The sequence below is a fragment of the Pristiophorus japonicus genome, chromosome 13 (assembly GCF_044704955.1).
Source record: "Pristiophorus japonicus isolate sPriJap1 chromosome 13, sPriJap1.hap1, whole genome shotgun sequence".
Classification (NCBI taxonomy): Eukaryota; Metazoa; Chordata; class Chondrichthyes; family Pristiophoridae; genus Pristiophorus; species Pristiophorus japonicus.
Window position 1 is genome coordinate 65,707,468 of NC_091989.1, and position 21,432 is coordinate 65,728,899.

A 21,432-nucleotide genomic window follows, 5' to 3' on the forward strand; every position below is an offset into this window, starting at 1 on the left:
GTGCTGCTCCAGCTTTGTTAACATCTCTTTAAGCATTGTGTCCTTTGGCTCGTCAGGCACAAGCAGATTTACAAGGGTTTCGTATAATGCCGGACCTGCCTCCGATAAGAAGATTGTTTTCTTACATTCCAACACAGCCCGGTTCTGGACTGCATTGTCTGGAACTTCGATTTTGTTATTTGCAATTAAATACATTTCTAGCCACATACGCTTTAAAATGTTCCCGGTCATGTCTATATTCACCCAAATGTCCCAATAAACCTATCATTTTAATCTCTAGCTGTTCACACCATGTGCTGTATTTTACCTCGGATTTTGTAGCTTTTTTCCAAAGACAGAAACTTCCAAAGTCTCTCTGTTGGCTGGCTGAATCCTTCACCAACAAGATTTTAGCTTTAAATCATCTGAAAAATCCCATCTTCCGCCAACTGTGATATATTCACAGAGCACAGCACACACAGCTCCTAAGAAGGCAGGCAGATCTCTCGGAAGTCTCCGGAAACTGCCTAGTTTTGTTTAATGACTAACTATGCATTTGCAGTACACAATACATCCACATCCACAGTGTGGAGGTACAAACATTACAAGCTTACAGACATTACAGACTCCAACAGTCGCGCACTCTGGTGGCAAGTATTACATAGTTACATACATAACGAGTTTCACATTATCTGGGCAAAGACGTTTCTCCTAATTTCCCTATGGATTGATGAGTGATTATCTGATGTTTATGACCCTTAGTTTTGGTCTCCCCCCACATGTCTACCCTAGTGAACCCCCTCATAATTTTAACAACCTCTATCAGGTCACCCTCAGTCTCGAGAAAAGAGCTCGAGCCTGTTTCCTGATTGCTACTGAGCAGTTTGATAGGATTACTTTGGCTTATTTAGCTATTTCTTTTCAGTAGAATGGAGCAAAGTGGTAGCAGTAACAACTTGCATTTATATAGTGAGTGCAATTAACATAAAAATACATCTCAACATGCTTCACAGATGAAGAAAGGAATGGACATGTCATGCAATCTGGGAGTTAGGAGAGCTCTGTCGGAGCGATGACCTTTAATGGGCAGAGGGAGTAATTGAGGGAGAAAGGGCCAAGACTGATGGCTCTGAATTTAGTTGTGGAGCAGTGGTGGGGGGAGGACAGGACACTGCACTAAAGCTCAGAGAGAGGACACAGGAGGGGACATCAGGCAAGAGGTACACGCAAGGCAGGGAAGGATTTTAAATTCATTGTGTTGAGGGATTAACACTGCGACACACTATACACTAGGGTTTGTGCATGCGATTCTCCTTACAGTGATGTGCTATCTTAGCTGTACGAAGTGGGAGAACATCAGTCTCGTGCAAGGTCCTTAATCACTCTAGGGAATCTCTCTAGACTGCTCCCACCTACCTTCTATTGATAGTGACATTGGCAGAAGCCTTGACCAGGTCAACTGCCCAGTCTCTTGGAATGGAATGATTTAACCTTGAAGATAATGTGAAATAAATGAAATAATATATATTAAGTCCCAATAACATTTTTCATTACATCAGACAGTGATCTACAGGGCACAGTACTATAGCCATCAAGCAATATCCTTCCATTTTTGACTTTATTCTTTCCTTATTTCTACTGAAAACGATAAACTGATAACGCGTCATAAAACTAGACAAAAGTTGATTGCTTTCTGGACAATGGAGAAATATCATTTGACAGCCAAGTACTTTGGTTGAAATATAAAAATAGACAGAGTCTCTGACTGATATTAGCAGAGGGCTGCTACCTTGCTCAGTTATATAATTGTACATTTTAGAAGCAGATGAACGGGGGTTGGGGGGGGGGGGTGAAACAAGGCCAATGCATTATTTAAGAGCTGCTTACAGTTATTTAAAATTCTTTCTTATTTAATGTTCCAGCTGTGGACGGCCGTTCAGCAAACTGACACATTCGGACAGCACAGCGGACAGAGCTGATGCACCAACGCATCCACTGAGCAGGACAGGTAAGCTATTTCAAAAAGAAAGACTTGCATTTATATAGCGCCTTTCACAACCATCGGACGTCCCAAAGCGCTTTGCAGTCAATGAAGTACTTTTTTGAAGTATAGTCACTATTGTAATGTAGGAGACGCAGCAGCCAATGTGCGCACAGCAAGCTCCCACAAACAGCAATGTGATAATGACCAGATAATCTGTTTTTAGATGTTGATTGAGAGATAGATTTTGGCCAGGACACCGTGGATAACTCTCCTGCTCTTCTTTGAAATAGTGCCATGGGATCTTTTATGTCCACTTTATCCGAAAAACAGCACCTCCAACAGTGTAGCATTCCCTCAGCACTGCACTGGAGTGTCAGCCTAAATTTTTATGCTCAAGTCCCTGGAGTGGGACTTGAACCCACAACCTTCTGACCCAGAAGCAAGAGTGCTGCCCACTGAGCCACAGCTGGCATTTATCGCCAGTGCTCACTAAACAGTCCTGAAGCCTCCAAGATTTAGTGTTGATTCACCGGATAGCAGTAATTGTTGTTTGATTCGTGGAATATCTAGGCAGGGTGCAGAGGTGTGCGATTTTCCTGTGGTTTGCTTTACTGATTTCACCATTGATAACGTGGAATGCACTGAGTTACAGGGTTCACAGAGGGGGAGGTTGTGTGGTGGGTGTGGGCAGCTGGCATTGAACACTTCGACCATTCAACTTGATAGTCATGTGATTTTCTCTCATTTTAGATCTGCCCACTCTATAGACCAATCCTTGGTATAGTGGGTGAAAAGACAATCGATACCAGCGTTACTCTTTATATAACCTGTCCCCAAAATCGGTGCCAGTGTTACTCTTCTTATTACTCTCCTATGAGGAGAGATTGTGTAGACTAGGCCTATATTCCATAGAATTTAGAAAAATGAGAGGTGATCTCATCGAAACATATAAAATTCTGAAGGGGCTTGACATGGTAGGTGCTGGGAGGATGTTTCCCCTGGCTGGAGAACCAGGAACTAAGGGTCATAGTCTCAGAATAAGGGGTCAGCTACTTAGGACGGAGATGAGGAAAAATTTCTTCACTCAGAGGGTTGTGAATCTTTGGAGTTCTGTACCCCAGAGAGCTGTGGATGTTGAGTCATTGAGTATATTCAAGGGAGAGATAAATAGATTTTAGAATCCTAAGGAAATCAAGGGATATGGGGATTGTGCAGGAAGGTGGGATCGAAATAGATCAGCTATGATCTTATTTAATGACGGAGCAGGCTCAAAGGGTCGAATGGCCTACTCCTGCACCTATGTTCTTATAACTCGTCCCAACAATCTGTGCCAGTGTTACCCTTCATATAACCTACACTATCACCACCACTCCCCCCCCCTCCCCCCCAGATTTGGGCCAGAGTTATGTAGGAACATAGGAGTAGGCCATTCAGCCCCTCGAGCCTGTCCTGCCATTCAATGAGATCATGGCTGATCTGTATCTCAACTCCATTTACCCACCTTTGTTCCATATCCCTTACCCAACAAAACTCTGTTGATCTCAGTTTCGAAAATTTCAATTGACGCCCAGTATCCACAGCCTTTGAGTTCCAGATTTCCACTACCCTTTGTGTGAAAAAATCCTTCCTGATTTCATTTCTAAATGGCTTAGCTCTAAGATTGTGTCCCTTGTTCTAGATGCCTCCACTAGAGGAAATAGTTTCTCCATATCTACACTATCAAATCCCTTTATCATTTTAAACACCTCGATGGGATCACCCCTCAATCCCCATAACTCAAGGGATTACAAGCCAAGTTTATGCAACCTGTCCTCCTAATTTCATCATCATAGGCAGTCCCTCGAATCGAGGATGACTTGCTTCCATGTCAAAAAGCTCACGTGTTTCAATGAAGGACCTAAAATTACAGGTCCCGAACTAAATCTTGAAGGGTGGAAGATGCCTGTGCGTGGATTTTTTTAATGTGGGGTGGCCGTTGCACACCAGCCACCACACGGGCTTGACAGAGCTAGGTCTTGGTCCAGTGGCAAGGATTAACCAAGATGACTGGAGACCAGCTCTGCTGCACGGACCTAGTGCACACACATATCGCAGTGTGGGCTGGCCCGTGCTGCCCCTGGGCCCTCTCCTCTTCTGGGCCCTGAACTCACGCCTCTCCTGGGCCCCGATCACATCGCTCTACGAACTCTCGCCGCTCCTTCGCCCAGACCTCGCCGCTCCTGCTGTACCTGCCCACGCTCTAATCACCGACCTGGATCTTGGTGATGTCCCTCTTCACTGCCATTGCTCTCCTGCTCCGAAACGTGCTGCTCCCTGGAGTGATATGTCGACAATTTGGTAGCGGCATACCTCCTAATTTAACCCTTTAAGCACCGGTATCATTCTGATGAATGCTCTGCACCCGCTGCAAGACCCAAACCAATGCCATACTCCAGATGTGGACTGACCAAGATTCTGTACAACTGACGCATAACTTCCTCCCCATTTTATTCCAGCCCCCTTGGGATAAAGGCCAACAATTCCATTAACCTTTTTGTACATGTGCACTCGCTTTTCGTGAGTTGTGTACCTGGACACCCAAATCCCTTTGCACCTCCACAGTTCCTAGACTATCACCATTAGGAAAATAGTCCAACTTGCCTTTCAATGTGAATGACCTCATATTTCCCCACATTGCACTCCATCTGCCATAGACGAGCAATGGCTAGCATTTAAAGAATTAATACATAATATACAACAAACATACATCCCTTTAAGGCACAAAAACCCCACAGGAAAAGTGGTCCAACCGTGGCTAACAAGAGAAGGTAAAGATAGTATTAGATCAAAGGAAGAGGCTTATAATGTTGCCAAAAAGAGCAGTAAGCCTGAAGATTGGGAGGATTTTAGAATTCAATAAAGGAGGACCAAGAAATTGATAAAGAAAGGGAAAATAGAATGAGAGTAAACAAGCGAGAGACATAAAAATGGACTGTAAAAGCTTCTATAGGTATGTAAAAAGGAAAAGATTAGCGAAAGTAAATGTGGGTCCCTTAAAAGCTGAGATAGGAGAAATTATAATGGGGAGTAAGGAAATGGCAGAGATATTAAACAAATACTTTGCGTCTGTCTTCACAGAAGAACATGCAAAAAAACTTCTGCAAATAGTGGAGAACCAAGGGTCTAGCAAGACTGAGGAACTGAAAAAAATTAGTATTACTAAAAAATAGTACTGGAGTAATTAATGTGACTGAAAGTCGATAATTCCCCTGGACCTGATAGCTTACATCCTAGGGTTTTGAAAGAGGTAGCAATAGAGATAGTGGATGCATCGGTTGTCATCTTCCAAAATTCCATAGATTCGAGAATGGTTCCCATGGATTGGAAGGAAACAAATGTAACCCTGCTATTTAAGAAAGGAGGGAGCGAGAAAATGGGGAACTACAGACCAGTTAGCCTGACATCGGTAGTAGGGAAAATGTTAGAATCTATTATTAACGACGTGGTAGCAGGGCACTTAGAAAATAATAATGGGATTGGGCAGTGTCAACACGGATTTATGAAAGGGAAATCATGTTTGACACAGAGTTTTTTGAGGTTGTATGTAGCAGAATGGATAAAGGGGAACCAGTGGATGTGGCGTATTTGGGAAGACATTTGATAAGGTGCCACACAAGAGATTATTAATCAAAATTAGGGCTCATGGGATTGGGGGTAATGGATTGAGGATTGATTAATGGACAGAAATCAGAGAGTAGGAATAAACAGGTCATTTTTGGGTTGGTAGACTGTAACTAATGGGGTGCCGCAAGGATCAGTGCTTGGGCCACAGCTATTCACAATCTATATCAATGATTTGGATGAGGGGACCAAATGTAATGATCCAGAAATTGAGGTTGGAGGCTTCTTTCAGACGAACGCCTCTAACCCGAAAAAATCTACAAAAGTACCTGGTGTTCACAGATGAACCTATGATTGTGGTCGGAGGCCTTTATTCGATGCACAGCGTATGGGAAGATGACTTCCACGTATGGACGGAAATGCTGGTGTCACATGGGCCTGGAACACCAATCACTGGGTAGTATTCTCATTGATAAAAATGGAATCTCCGTTTTTACGAGTTCCCATTATTATCAATGAGAAAACCTTTCTAAAACAAGAAACACAGCATAATAAATTTTTAAAAACAACTCATTTTTTAAAATTAATTGAAATTAACTGTAATTAAATGTTTAAAAAAATATATATATTTTTGGGAATTTTTTTTTATGTGTTTTATTTAAATAAAGGGTTAAAAATAAACTTACCTTAATGGACAGGGTTTTTAATACAAAAATGAAAGATTAAATGTAATTTTTATATGTTTTAAAAGTGTTACGTCTGGTAAAAGTAAATTATGCACCTGCTTTTACCAGGCGTAAAAATTTGAAGGACATACGCTGGGCCAATAGCCCAATCTCTGCCGCGCAGATGTCCTTCTCCCGAGGATGCATAGATTCTGTCAGAAGAAGCCGGATTTCGATACATGCACATTGCGCCCCAAGAACCGGCTTTCGCGAGGCCTTGCTTGGGTGCATGCACGCTTCATACGGACCCCGCGAGGCTGGAATTTCTGGGCCATTAATGTATCCAAGTTCGCTGATGATACAAAGCTAGGTGGGAATGTAAGTTGTGACGAGGGTTCAAAGAGGTTTCAAGGGGATATAGACAGGCTAAGTGAGTGGGCAAGAACATGGCAAATGGAGTATAATGTGGAGAAATGTAAAGTTATCCACTTTTGTAGGAAAAATAGAAAAGCAAAGTATTTTTTAAATGGTGAGAGATTGGGAAATGTTGGTGTTCAGAGGGACCTGGGTGTCCTTGTACATGAATCACTGAAAGTTAACATGCAGGTACAGCAAGCAATTAAGAAAGCAAATGGTATGTTGGCCTTTATTACAAGAGGATTTGAGTATATAGGAAAGATGTCTTACTGCAATTATATAGGGCCCTGGTGAGACCGCACCTGGAGTATTATGTACAGTTTTGGTCTCCTTATCTAAGGAAGGATATACTTGCCATAGAGGAAGTGCAACAAAGGTTCGCCAGACTGATTCCTGGGATGGGGTGATTGTCTTATGAGGATAGATTGAGTAGACTAGGCCGCTATTCTCTAGAGTTTAGAAAAATGAGAGGTGATCTCATTGAAACGTACAAAATTTTTATAGGGCTTGTCAGGGTAGATGCAGGGAGAATGTTTCCTCTGGCTGCAGAGTCTAGAACCAGGGGTCACAGTCTCAGAATAAGGGGTCGGCCATTTAGGACTGAGATGAGGAGAAATCTCTTCATTCAATAGGTGGTGAATCTTTGGAATTCTCTACCCCAGAGGGATGTGGAGGCATTCAGTCTTTCAGTGTATTCAAGGCAGAGATCAATAGATTTTTGTACATTAAGGGAATCGAGGGTGATGGGGGCAGTGCAGGAAAGTGGAGTTGAAGTCGAAGATCAGCCATGATCTTATTGAATGGAGCAGGCTCGAGGGGCCGAATGGCCTACTCCTGCTCCTATTTCTTTTGTTCTTAAATTAGCTGTCTATGTCCCTTTGTAACTTCCTGCTCCTATTAACACAATTTACTGTGCTTCCTAACTTAATATCATATGCAAACTGGGATATATAATTCTCTACTCCTTCATCCAAGGCATCGACATATCAAAGCTGAGGTCCCAGCCCTGGAGAACAGCACATGTCATATCGCGCCAATCAGTGTACATTCCCTTTATTCCTACTCTCTGTCTTCCAACCAATTACTAACCTATTCTTCAGATTAACTGGCTGCCGCCCACCCCCCCCTCCCCCCACACCCGCCGCCCTTGCCGCCCAGATTTGTCCCAGAGTCCAGCCAAGGTTTCATGGAATACATAAAACAATTACTAAGAAGCGAACAATGAGAAAGGAGCCAGAAAATTTGAATTAAAGGTGTAAAATTCAACCTTGGTGGGAGCGCAAAACAAGCAGTAAAGGATCGTCAGCCCGTTACCCTGCTCCCCCATTACCCTCTCCCGCCCCCATTACCTCCTCCCCCGGTTACTCTCCCCCGGTTACTCTCCCCCGGTTACCCTCCCCCCCATTACCCTCCCCCCCATTACCCTCCCCCCCATTACCCTCCCCCCCATTACCCTCCCCCCCATTACCCTCCCCCCCATTACCCTCCCCCACGGTTATTCTCCCCCGGTTACTCTCCCCCGGTTACTCTCCCCCGGTTACTCTCCCCCCCCCGTTACCCTCCCCCCCGTTACCCTCCCCCCCGTTACCCTCCCCCCCCCCGTTACCCTCCCCCCATTACTCTCCCCCCCGTTACCCTCCCCCCATTACTCTCCCCCGGTTACTCTCCCCCGTTACCCTCACCCCCCCCATTACCCTCCCAGTTCCCATAATCCCATTACCCTTCGCCCCTTACCCCCCATTACCCTCCCCCATTAACCCCCCGTTACCCTCCCTCCCTCACCCTCCCCCCCGCCCCCCCCATTACCCTCCCCCGCCCATTACGCATACGTCCTTGTTCCTTTCCACTGAAGTGACCAGAGAGTAGAATCGAGCGGGGTATGTAACTGGCTGCCGATCCGCCCCCTCCTGTATTGAACACCCTTTAACCCCAGAGAATGACCTGGAAGCAATCACTCAACTGGGAGTGGGCTTTTTATCTCCTAACACTCCTGTGAAGCGCCTTGGGATGTTACACTACGTTAAGGGCGCTATATAAATGTAAATTGTTGTTGTTTAGTTTAGGGAGTGTCCTGAAGGCTACGGAGACCAAATTTATGGCATAGTTTCCTCATCCCAAGTTATCATTGAAAGGGCCAGATACAGCAGAGAGACACGATATGGTCTGATGAACTTTTGTTTCCTGCAGATGACGCTGTGCAACCAACCTCTGACTATGACAGCACCCATGAAACAAACAACAGCGACAGCAGTGATGTCACACAGAATGATGACGAGCAGGAATCTTGTTCCAAAGGGTTGTCGCAGTCCCTCGCCGCTTCTGGCTGTAGAAACTACAGGCCCGAAGGCCACCTGCTGCACCACTTGATTCCAGCCGAGGTACTTCATTGAATACGTTTGCTTTGTTTGAAGCCGCAAGGGCTTTGTGCACAGAACCGCTCACCTGTTGGGGTGCAGTGGATGGATCTAAACCCGTTTGCTAGTAAGACTGATCAGGAAGCGTGAATGGATTCACCATTTTAAAAAATAGTAACTGATTGTCCGTCACACTTCACACTTCACACGGTTACACATGCAAATTTGTGTCACACCTGCACCTGATTGGCTCAAAGATCAAAAAAGAAATAAATGAACAATAAACAAAAATATAAATGTACATTTATATCGAGCTTTTCATGACCATCAGACATTTCCAAGCGCTTTGCAGCCAATTAAGTACTTTTGGAGTGTAGTCATTGTTGTAATGAAGGAAACGCAATTTGCGCACAGCAAGCTCCCACAAACAGCAATGTAATAATGACCAGATAATCTGTTTTTGTTACGCTGATTGAGGGATGAGTATTGGGCTGGACACTGATAACTCCCCTGCTCTTCTTTGAAATAGTGCCATGGGATCTTTTACATCCACCTGAGAGGGGAGACAGGGCCTCGGTTTAACGTCCCATCTGAAAGACAGCACCTCCGACAGTGCAGCACTCCCTCAGCACTGCACTGGAGTGTCAGCCCTGATTTAGGTGCTTAAGTCCCTGGAGTGGGATTTGAATCCAGAATCTTCTGACTCAGAGGCGAGAGTGCTACCCACTGAGCCACAGCTGAACTTAAATAGAATCTTAAATACAATCTTAAATAGAAGTACTAAAAATTGAGACAGCGAAACATTTGCCAGCAGTCTCCTGCCCTTTATAACTTTGCCTCTCCCCAAGAGGAGGAGCTTGAGATTTACAAGCAGCCGCCAATCTAACACTCGGCCCAATTTTCCTCTTTGACGCACCCTGCGGAAACAGCGCAAAGGATGAAACGATGTTTTCACAGTCTGAAACTGATCGGGAAGGAAGAATAAAGTAAAATGTATATATATATTTTTTTTACCCTTAAAGAAATTTAAAAAAATACTTACTTAACAAATCCTACTGTTAGTAAGGGGAATAAACTGGTCCACTGCGCTCTCCAGTGGCCAAAGCCTGCAACTGCATGTAGACGCAAAGGAGTTCAGTTAAACTCGTCCAGTACACTGAACGTCCCATCTGATAGGAAAATCCTATTATAAGCATTAAAGAAAAAAGGCTTACAAAAATGGGAACACATTTAATATGCAGGAGACTTTTCAATGGAAAGATGCAGCATATTTTTAATTCATTCTCGGGATGGGGGCAAGGCTAGTTGCCCTGATACCACTGAGTGGCTTGCTAGGCCACTTCAGAGGCAGGGGCAGTTAAGAGTCAACTATGCTGGGACTGGAGTCACATGTAGACCAGATTAGGATGGCAGGTTTCCTTCCCTGAAGGACATTACTGAAGCTGTGGGGTCTTTATGACAACCCAACAGCTTCCTGGTCACTTTTACTCTATCAGCTTTTTAATTCCAGATTATTTTTAGCTGAATTGAAATTTTCAAACTGCCCCCTGGTAGGATTTAAACTCGCGTTCTCTGGATTATTAGTCCAGTGACATAACCGTAGCTCTACCACACCCAGTGTATGTATAGAAAAATGTTAATTGGCTGCCCGCGACATTGCACATGAGCCATAAAGAGCATCCTTCTCGTGCAGTGGGGATAGAAGGCAGGAGATGGATTGACATGTAGGTGTAATTCAGTTGCTATCTTTATAAGCACTGCATTGGCCCGGATTTTGCGGTAAGGATCACCTTAAGGAGTAAATCGGACAGCAATTTCCTGCTCCTTTCGCCCAGAGGCTCGGCATTGTATCACACGAAGAGCATGACGTTGCTGTGCTCACCCACTAGATACCCACTAAACACGCCACAAATATTTAGGGCTTGTCCATTAACGTGTAAGTGAATTATCGCAGAGAAGTGGAATGCGTTGGAACATCGGCATTTCTGTGCAGTACAGACAGCAGAGCTAGGAGAATCAAAGCAGATACACAACAGCACCGCCACTGGTGGGAAGGTGTAATTACAGCGTGGCAAGTTTACATCGGCAGTTTCCATTATAAGTATGGACATAGGAATTTGGAATGGAAACATAAAAATAAGGAAATAATTTATAATGGAATGCAAACATGAAGGGGGTCATTTTAACCTAACTCGCTGGGCAAGAAACCCACGGGGTTGGGTGGAACGCTGATTTGACACCCCGCCAAATATTACGTTCCGTTGACTTTACTGGAGAGTAAAATTGGGCTGGGTGTAAAATAAGTGCAATACCTGATCCCACAGGTTTCCCGACGGCCGGGTGAGGTTAAAGTTGCCCTTCCAAGATTCTTAGTACAGATATTGAAAAGTGTCCTCATCATTCCGGGTAAATCGTTCTTTTTATTTTCCAGGATAAACCAATTCTTGCCCCGGAACCTCTTCTAATGGAAGGCCTGGAACCGTTATTCACACAGTTGAACAACTGGAATTTCCCCATCTTCGATCTAGTGGAGAAGACGGGCTCAAAATGTGGCCGGATCCTCAGTCAGGTGAGGACGTGCTTCTCTCGTGCTAGGGTACTGGTGTTCTGTGTTGTACGGACGCACAAGATGTTTCTATTGTCACGGATGTTCAAAGTAAGTAGGGTGATTTGGCAGGGTGATTCCTGTGTACATTTGGTTCCCTTTAGAGGCAAGACAAATAAATATTTTACCTAATGCATGTTAAAATTGATTTTTTTTCCTTGTTATTTTGCCTCTCCCAAGGGATTACATGGCGATAGGTGGACAGGGACAAAGGTGGTGGGGGGAGGGATGGATGTGTCTAGTCATGGTGCTACAATCAACTCGATGTGTGGGACAGGCTTAGAAACACAGAAACATAGAAAATAGGAGAAGTAGTAGGCCATTCAGCCCTTCGAGTCTGCACCGCCATTCAATATGATCATGGCTGATCCTCTATCTCAACACCATATTCCTGCTTTCTCCCATACCCTTGATGCCATTTGTGTCTAGAAATCTATCCATCTCCTTCTTAAATATATTCAGTGACTTGGCCTCCACAGCTTTCCGTGGTAGAGAATTCCACAGGTTTAAAACTTTCTGAGTGAAGAAATTTCTCCTCATCTTAGTCCTAAATTTCCTACCCCATATCCTGAGATTGTGACTCTTTGTTCTAGACTTCCCAGCCAGGGGAAACATCCTCCCCACATCCAGTCTGCCCAGCCCCGTCAGAATTGTATACGTTTCAATTAGGTCACATCTCATTCTTCTAAACTCTAGTGAATACAGGCCCAGTCGACCCAATTTCTCCTCATAAGATAGCCATCCCAAGAATCAGTCTGGTGAACCTTCGCTGCACTCCCTATATGGTAAGTATATCCTTTCTTAGGTAAGGAGACCAAAACTGCACACAATACTCCAGGTGTGGTCTCACCAAGGCCCTGTATAATTGTAGTAAGACATCCTTGTTCCTGTACTCAAATCCTCTTGCAAAGAAGGCCAACATACCATTTGACTTCCAAAATGCTTGCCGTACCTGCATGTTTGCTTTCAATGACTGGTGTACAAGGACACCTAGGTCCCTTTGTACATTGACTTTGCCCAAGCTATCACCATTTAAATAATATTTGTTTATGTTTTTCCTACCAGAGTGGATAACTTCACATTTATCCACATTGTACTGCATCTGCCATGTGTTTGCCCAGTCACTCAACCTATCTAAATCGCCTTTCAGCATCTTTGCATCCTTCTCACAACTCATAATCCCACCTAGTTTTGTGTCATCAGCAAACTTGATGGACCAGTGGTCTTTTGCCCGCCCGTCAATTTTGTATGTTTATAAAATGATATTTATCTGTCCATCTGTCATTGAAGGCCTATTTTGTGGGATCTGGATTATCAGGTGGAGCCTATGTTGAAGTCATGGTTTGGAGCACATGCCAGTGTACCTCAGTGTTCGCTGATTGGTCTGATGCTGGTCTGCAGCCTCTACTCCAGGCCTACCTTTGGGCTACCCCTGAACCCCACTCACCAGCCTCCTGCTGCTGAATCCCCAGCCCCACCCTTCGGCTGATCTAGGCCTCAGTCTGCAACCTCAGCCCACTGCACCGAGCTAGCGCCCACCAAAAATCACCACAGTTTCCAAAGGATTTACTTACCAGTATTACTGGTCCATGCTGAGCGATACTACACATTCGTAGGATCATAGAATCCGGCAGCTCAGAATGAGACCATTCATCCCCCCACGAGCCTGTTCCACCATTCACTTAGATCATGGTTGATCAGTACCTCAACTTCATTTACCCGCCATTGGGCCATGTCCCTTGAAACTCTTACCTAACAAAAATCTATCAATCTCAGGTTTGATCGTAAAAAAACCCGTATATCAGAAGCAGGCCATTCAGCCCCTCGAGCTTGTTCCGCCATTTAGTCAGATCATGGCTGATCTGTAATGTGGTAGCGTGTTTTTGTACTAAGATTCTGCACTACAAGTGATAGCATGCAGATTCTGGCCTGCTGCTTCTCACAACTGTGGCCTGGCCAGTAAGAGTTTGAGGTGTCACTCAATAGTAAGGGAGAACTCAAAGACTGTGCTACTTTCCTGCACAACACAATGGTTGATTGGTTTCTGCCAATCTTTCTCTTCAATCAGGTTCTCCTGGTGGGTGATGCGTGGAGGAGGAGGGGGGGGGGAGGGGGATGGGGGGATCAAAATACTTGGAGGACATATAGCCTAACATTTGTGGTTGAGAAAATGCTGGAATCCATTATTAAGGAAGCAGTAGCGGGACATTTGGAAAAGCATAATTCAATCAAGCAGAGTCAACATGGTTTTGTGAAAGGCAAATCATGTTTGACAAATTTACTGGAGTTCTTTGGCAAACGGTGACTAGTGGGGTGCCGCAGGGATCAGTGCTGGGGCCTCAACTATTTGCAATCTATATTAATGACTTGGATGAAGGGACCGTGTGTAATGTAGCCAAGTTTGCTGATGATACAAAGATGGGTGGGAAAGCAAATTGTGAGGAGGACACAAAAAATCTGCAAAGGGATATAGACAGGCTAAGTGAGTGGACAAAAATTTGGCAGATGGAGTATAATGTGGGAAAATGTGAGGTTATCCACTTCGGCAGAAAAAATAGTAAAGCAAATCATAATTTAAATGGAGAAAAATGCTGCCGTACAGAGGGACCTGGGGGTCCTTGTGCAAGAAACACAAAAAGTTAGTAATCAGGTACAGCAAGTAATGAGGAAGGCAAATGGAATGTTGGCCTTTATTGCAAGCGGGATAGAGTATAAAAGCAGAGAAGTCGTGCTACAACTGCACAGGGTATTGGTGAGGCCACACCTGGAGTACTGCATACAGTTTTGGTCTCCGTATTTAAGGAAGGATATACTTGTATTGGAGGCTGTTCAGAGAAGATTCACTCGGTTGATTCCTGAGATGAGAGGGTTGACTTATGAAGATAGGTTGAGTAGGTTGGGCCTATACTCATTGGAGTTCAGAAGAATGAGAGGTGATCTTATCGAAATATATAAGATAATGAGGGGGCTCGACAAGGTAGATGTAGAGAGTATATTTCCACTCATAGGGGAAATTAAAACTAAGGGGACATAGTCTCAGAATAAGGGGCCGCCCATTTAAAACTGAGATGAGGAGGAATTTCTTCTCTGAGGGTTGTAAAACTATGAAATTCTCTGCCCCAGAGAGCTGTGGAGGCTGGATCATTGAATATATTTAAGGTGGAGATAGAAGATTTTTGAGTGATAAGTGAGTAAAGGGTTCTGGGGAGCGGCAGGGAAATGGAGCTGAGTCCATGTTCAGATCAGCCATGATCTTATTGAATGGTGGAGCTTGCTCGAGGGGCCAGGTGGCCTATTCCTGCTCCTATTTCTTAGGTTCTTATAAGAAAATGCCTAAGCAGCGCATAGCTGATGCATACAGAGCAAGAACGTCCCAGGTTGATTCTCCAAACTATGTTGAATTTTTATCGCCACCACCTTCTCAAGGACAACTAAGGGATGGGCAATAAATGCTCAGCTTTGCCCATGACGCCCGAGACTGAATAAAAAGAGAAAATCAGATTACAATTGATACAAAGCAGCATGTCATGCTAACGAAGTGCAGAGAAATAGACTCGGTTCAATCACGGCTGTTTCAGTCCCGACTCTCTGAAATCAGTCTCTGTGAGAGGGGGAAGTGGAAAAGGATTTCAGTTTGCATGGTTGCGATGTTATTCCACTGATCGAAGCTTGCGATGCGGAACAAAGAGGAACCGACAAGCTTGGCTCTGGGGTTGCATTGCCCTACTTGCAATCAGCTTTTTTTTTCAATGGGAGGTTAATGGCAACATTTTATTTATTCAGGAAGTTCTGGATTTCTTTATGCCTTTATTATCGTGCACCTTTTGTCGTGCAGTAATTTAGACTCGAGGACTTTATTGTTAATATGCAAACATTGCGTAAGGTCCCAAGGTTATTTCGATATTAATTTGTACTTGTGATCTGCGAGCTGTTGACTGGGAGCAATTGGAGCAGAAAATAAAATGTCACCTCCTTGCTGACCTTGTACAGAAGCGAAGGCTTTCTCTTTTGCTCGTGGCGTGGTTTTAGGCAGTCTTTCTGTGTTGGAGTTAGTTAGATTCACAATCTTGGCAAGAACGGCTATTTTTCTCAATCTATTACCAATAAATTGCATCTGTTTTATGTGCGGAGGACAGCACTAACAACAGGTTTCATCGGAAGGGAAAAGCAGAAGCAAATCAGGAGGGGGAAGTTATGATTTTGATATTAAGTGGATATATCATTTGGACTGCCATTTTTATTTACAGTAACATGCTTTAAAACTGTGTGGTTTCAGTTATTGTTGCACTTTTTTAAATAAGGTAACTATCCAATGAAACACGGGAGAATCGCTTGTTTAATGGTAATTTGTAGAGAAGGTGGTGGTTTTGCAGTCTACACACATACGCTGCTGGAGTGATAAAGATTGCTCTAGTTTTCACACTGAGAAATATTAATTCATTAATTGTCCTACTCAACATGTCCTTTAAACAACACATTGGGCTCTCAATTTAACTTTTGGTGATAGTTTAAACCAGGTGTTATCTGATCATTCCCCGATATTCACCACTCCCGATTCCCATTCCCATTGACGTCAATCGAAATGAAAATCAGGAGAGATGTATCTGCTATTCTGCTATTGCCCATTCTACACTATCGGCAAAAGTCAAAATTACCACCAATGTTTGAATCTTTCAGTCCCGATTTACATATGCCCAGCTATGGGGGATTTGCATGTTCCATTCATTGCCATTAGTTATATGTGTGATACAATACAGAGCAGCACATCCCATAATGCTCTTGAATGCGGAATTTCAACAGAGACCGACCAAGGGCAGCAACTGTCGGTCAACTCGAGAGTAGCACAAGAAGTTGACACATCCCACAATCAAGTGTGTGGCACAACACTCAATAGTGTCACTGTTGAACTTTAAATATTAGCACGAGTCCAACTCTTTGGATCAACAGAAGGCGCACCCTGCACTTGTGTGGAAATGTAAATTGTCTAGGCTCTTGAATGGTGGCCACACACACACTTACACATGCGCGTGCACATTTACACACACACACATATCATCATCATAGGCAGTCCCTCGGAATCGAGGAAGACTTGCTTCCACTCTTAACATGAGTTCTTAGGTGGCTGAACAATCTAATACGAGAACCACAGTCCTCGTCACAGGTGGGGCAGATAGTCGTTGAGAGTAAGGGAGGGTGGGACTAGTTTGCCAAATGCTCTTTCCGCTCTTTCCGTGATTTCTGCATGCTCTCGGCGACGAGACTCGAGGTGCTCAGCACCCTCCTGGATGCGCTGCCCCACATATGCCTCCACGCACAAAACACACACGCACACGCACACACACACACACACGCCCACACGCACACACAAATTAACGCAAATATTCATACACATATATGTATATATACATAACAATTTGTGCAATGTTCACAACGTGCGTTCGGGGGATATATGCATGTACATTTGTTGCTGTAGCAGCTTTAAGCTGTTGTTCAGAGATAAAAAGGGACTCAGTCAGTATAACTGCTCCCACTACCTCATCTAGCTTATCAATCTGAGGAGCACAGATCCGTGTCAGAAGGCAAGTATAATCCTAGCTTTAAACGGCAATTATTGTAAAGACAAACAAAACATCTTTAAAATAACTTAACTTGATAGCACAGTGCGATTTATGGCCTGTGAAGTCTGTGCCTCTGATAAGTGTAAGAAAAGCTTGGAAATAGATTGCACATTATACCATAATTATGTTGAGCTTGAATTGTTTTGCACCAGTTCCCAGTGCAATGTAATAAAGGATGGAAGTTTTTAAGAACCCATTAGAATTGAATTCCCTGCGGTCTATGATGTTAATTTGATGAATGCTCCTTAAATTTCTTGAAACTATTTGCTGCCTTATTGGAAACATATTATTTCAGATTAATGAAACACAATTGCATTTTTATTCGGGGTCAGTGGATTGTATCCGTCCCTGTGTCCCAGACCGCCCACAGCTGGTACTTGAATAAAAGAGTTGCGAGGGGGAAGGGAAACAGTGCGTCTGAGTTTTCTGGTTGGCCTTACTTAGGTTACTGTTGACGTATGTGAGGAATCGAGGGTGGGAAAGTGGAGTTGAGGTCGATGACCAGCTTGATCTTATTGAATGGTGGAACAGGCTCGATGGGCTGTAGGGCTTACTCCTGCTCCTATTTCTTATGCTCTTATGTTCTTAAGTTAAGGCTAGTCGGAAAATCTGGGTGTTTCCATGCTTTAGTGGTCCGTACCAGGCTGGTTTCTCTCCAGTGACTATTGCTACCTTCCGTGTACTAATTACTGAATCTCTCCCTTGGTACAGGTGGCCTTCAGACTGTTTGAAGACACTGGACTTTTTGAAATATTTAAAATCCCATTAAAGGAGTTCATGAACTACTTTCATGCATTAGAAAATGGATACAGAGATATCCCCTGTAAGTATTCTTGTATTTTACTTGTGTGGGAAAACATCACCCCAAGTACTATCTTAGCCATCACTCAGTCTTAATGTGATTCTTGCTATCTGGAGGCGTATATACTGCAGATGGGGATATAAAGCTGAGCACCCGATCCCGTGCTTCATGCAGTGAGCTGTGCTGGAGAGAAACACGGGTTGGAGAATTGGCACTGCAGTGTGGTAGCCCAACATCTAGCCTCTAATACAAATCCCTGCTGGGAAATGCAGTCAACCTGCCCTTTACACTTTAATGCAACATCACTGTCGACCATTTTACCATCATCGCCTTCTGATTTGCCTCTGGGTTATTGCAACAAAAGTCTTTCTCGTATATGACTTGCGGCCCGCAGCAGACTGGCACACTGGTCACACTCCATGCTTAGCCCAGTAACCATGCTGGAGAGATGCACACCAATGTACACTGTCAGCAGGTTGTGGATTCAAGTCCCACTCCAGAGACTTGAGCAAAGAAATCCAGACTGACAATGCAGTGCAGTGCTGTGGGAAGTGCTGCATTGCTGGAGCTGCCATCTTTTGGATGAGACGTTAAACCAAAGTTTTGTCTGCCCTCTGAGGTGGGGATAACGGATCCTGTGAAGAGCAGGGATGTTCACCCCAGTGTACTGGCCAATATTGATCCCCAGCCAACATCCAGAAAACAGATTATCTGCTCATGATTTCATTGCTATTTGTGAGAGAGTGGAAGGAGCAGTGTGGTAGCCCTGGCCCAGCAGTCTGCGCGGCCCCTGGTCTGCGAGCACCATTGGAGCAGGCCGGGGAGCGGAAGGAACAGCGAGGCAGGGTACCACTCCAGGGAGCAGCACGTGCTGGAGCAGGAGAGCAACAGCAGTGAAGAGTGACATCATCAAGGTCCAGGCCGGTGATTGGAGCGTGGGCAGGTACTGCAGGAGTGGCGAGGTCAGGGCAAAGGAGCGACGAGAGATTGTAGAGAGACGTGATCGGGGCCCACGAGAGGCGCGAGTTCGGGGCCCAGAAGAGCCAAGGGCCCAGGGGCAGCACGGGCCAGCCCACACTGCGATATGTGTGCGCACTAGGTCCGTGCAGCAGAGCAGGTCTCCAGTCGTCTTGGTTAATCCTTGCTACTGGACCAAGACCTAGCTCTGTCAAGCCCGTGTGATGGCTGGTGTGCAATGGCCACCACACATTAAAAAAATCCACACACAGACATGTTCCACCCTTCAACATTTAGTTCGGACCTGGAATTTTAGGTCCATCATTGAAACACCTGTGAACTTTTTGACATGGAAGCAAGTCATCCTCGATTCGAGGGACCGCCTATGATGATGATGGGGTCCGTGGGAGCTTGCTGTGTGCAAATTTACGACCGCGTTTCCTACATTACATCAGTGACTACACTTCAAAAGTACTTCATTGGCTGTAAAGCATTTTGGGACGTTCTGACATCGTGAAAAGCGCTCTAGAAATGTAAGTCCTTTCTTTTTTTCTTCAAGAAATTCAGTCAAATTTGTAAGACTCAACCTTCTTTGCCAGAAACTGTGTTGGGTGTCACTGATCCAACCTTCTCTGTCTAATTGGCCATATAAAGAATCCCTAAAGATTACTTCGAACATCTTACTTATCACTGAAATCACGCCCACAGTTACTTGCTTCAGCTTTATCACCATTTTTTTAAATTGGAACTACGCCAGCATACTTCTAGTTTAAGGAAACAGTCCAGGGAGCTATTAAAATATGGATAAGGGGTTGCATAGCACCTGTCCCAATTCATTATGGGTATATTATCTGGGCCGGCAGCCCAATCTATTTTAAAGTTCCTATTCTATCTAAGCCATTACCCCCACCGATCTTAATAGCAAAAAACACGGAACATCGCTCAGCTTCAGAATCCTCACCTATGGTTGACTAAAATGGTCAAAAAAGCTGCCATAATTTGGAGTTTAAAGCTGTTGTAGAAGTTGGAATATTTATGAAAGAAAAGAAAGAACTTTCTTTCACCTCCTCGAGATGTCCCAGAGCACTTCATGGCCACTGAATTCTCGTGAAGTACAGTCACTGTTCGGTGGACAAACAAGGCAGCCCGTTTTCACATAGCATAATCATACAAACAACACTGAGATAAATGGCCAGTTACTCTTTGTTTGATAATATTGGTTTGAGGTCTAAATGTTGGCCAGGCTTCCCCGGCTCTTCTTTGAATATAGCCATGGGATTTTTTGCATTCACCTGAACACACAGACGAGACCTTGATTAATGCCACCTCTGACAATGGAGTACTCCCTCAGTACTAGATTTTGTGCTCAAATACTTGCAATGGAGCTTGAAGACATGACCATCTACCACACAGCTGAGCAAGTGCCACTATGCTGCCCATGGCCTTTGTAAGTGAATCTTCCACTCTTGCTGCCATGGGTGATGCATTGTGTTAACTAGGCTCAGTTAGTTGTCCTCTTGTCTCTCAGTCAGACGGTTGTGGGTTCAAGCTCCACTCCACAACATGACCGCATAACCTAGACTGGCTCTCCAGTGCGGTATTCTGGGAGGGCTTCACTCTCGGGTGTTGTCCTTCGTATCAGACTTCAAATTGAGGTGATGTCTACCTGTTCCTTTGGTTCAGGTGTGGTTTGTCACAATTTGTTTTTTTTGGGGGCAGTTCAGCATTTTTGGTTACTCCCATAATCAGGCCTCGGTTGTTCGATAGTCTCTCGATGTTCCTGATGGCCTGCTGGATTCTCTTTGTTCTTTGAGCACAGCAGATACATTCTAAGCACAAGAGTATTCTTGTCCATTCGGGTACTTTGTTGTTGTTACAAAGACCATGATCATGTGCTTGTGCACAGTCGTGCATGGACACATTGATGTAATACATTGTGCAAATCATGGACTGTCTCATTACTATTTAGTATTAATTCTATTGTCTTCCTCAGTCTCTACAGGGCCTATGCCTTCCACAGTCTCTCTCCTGAGCATACATTCATCAGTATCTTCAGGTGTGGGGAAGGGGGTATCACCACCAGTTGCAACATGTGCCCTTTTTATAGTCTGGGACTTTTGTACTTAAAGTTTGGAGTTTGTGGCAATGATTAAGGTTACAGACGTTCCTTCCTTCAGCACTGCACTTCCTCATCATGCCATGTACACTGTAATTTGCACAGCCCTGTTACCTTCACTTCTAATACCGTACATGTTACATTCTTGCTAGCATTTGTCTGTGCCATTAAAATCTGTATGTTGCGAATGATACTTCCTTGGACTAGTGGACATATATGAGCGGGATTTTCGGCTTTGATGTTTTTGGGGCGGTAATGGCAGCGGGGCCTGGGAATAGTTTGGGCCTCAGTCAGTAAGTTTGAGCAGCTGGGCCCTGAGTCGGGGGCATAGCGCT

At 44.4% G+C, this 21,432-nt stretch overlaps 1 protein-coding gene across 1 annotated transcript in view; it reads left to right on the forward strand.

The window, feature by feature from the left end:
- The window catches only part of pde3a (phosphodiesterase 3A, cGMP-inhibited), a 572,752-nt gene that overhangs the window by 503,901 nt on the left and 47,419 nt on the right, over positions 1-21,432 (forward strand). Inside the window, exons 7-10 of the mRNA XM_070897592.1 lie at positions 1,902-1,987; positions 8,833-9,023; positions 11,431-11,568; positions 17,934-18,045. Of these exons, the coding sequence (XP_070753693.1) occupies positions 1,902-1,987; positions 8,833-9,023; positions 11,431-11,568; positions 17,934-18,045 (527 nt within the window). The remainder of the gene's footprint in view (positions 1-1,901; positions 1,988-8,832; positions 9,024-11,430; positions 11,569-17,933; positions 18,046-21,432) is intronic.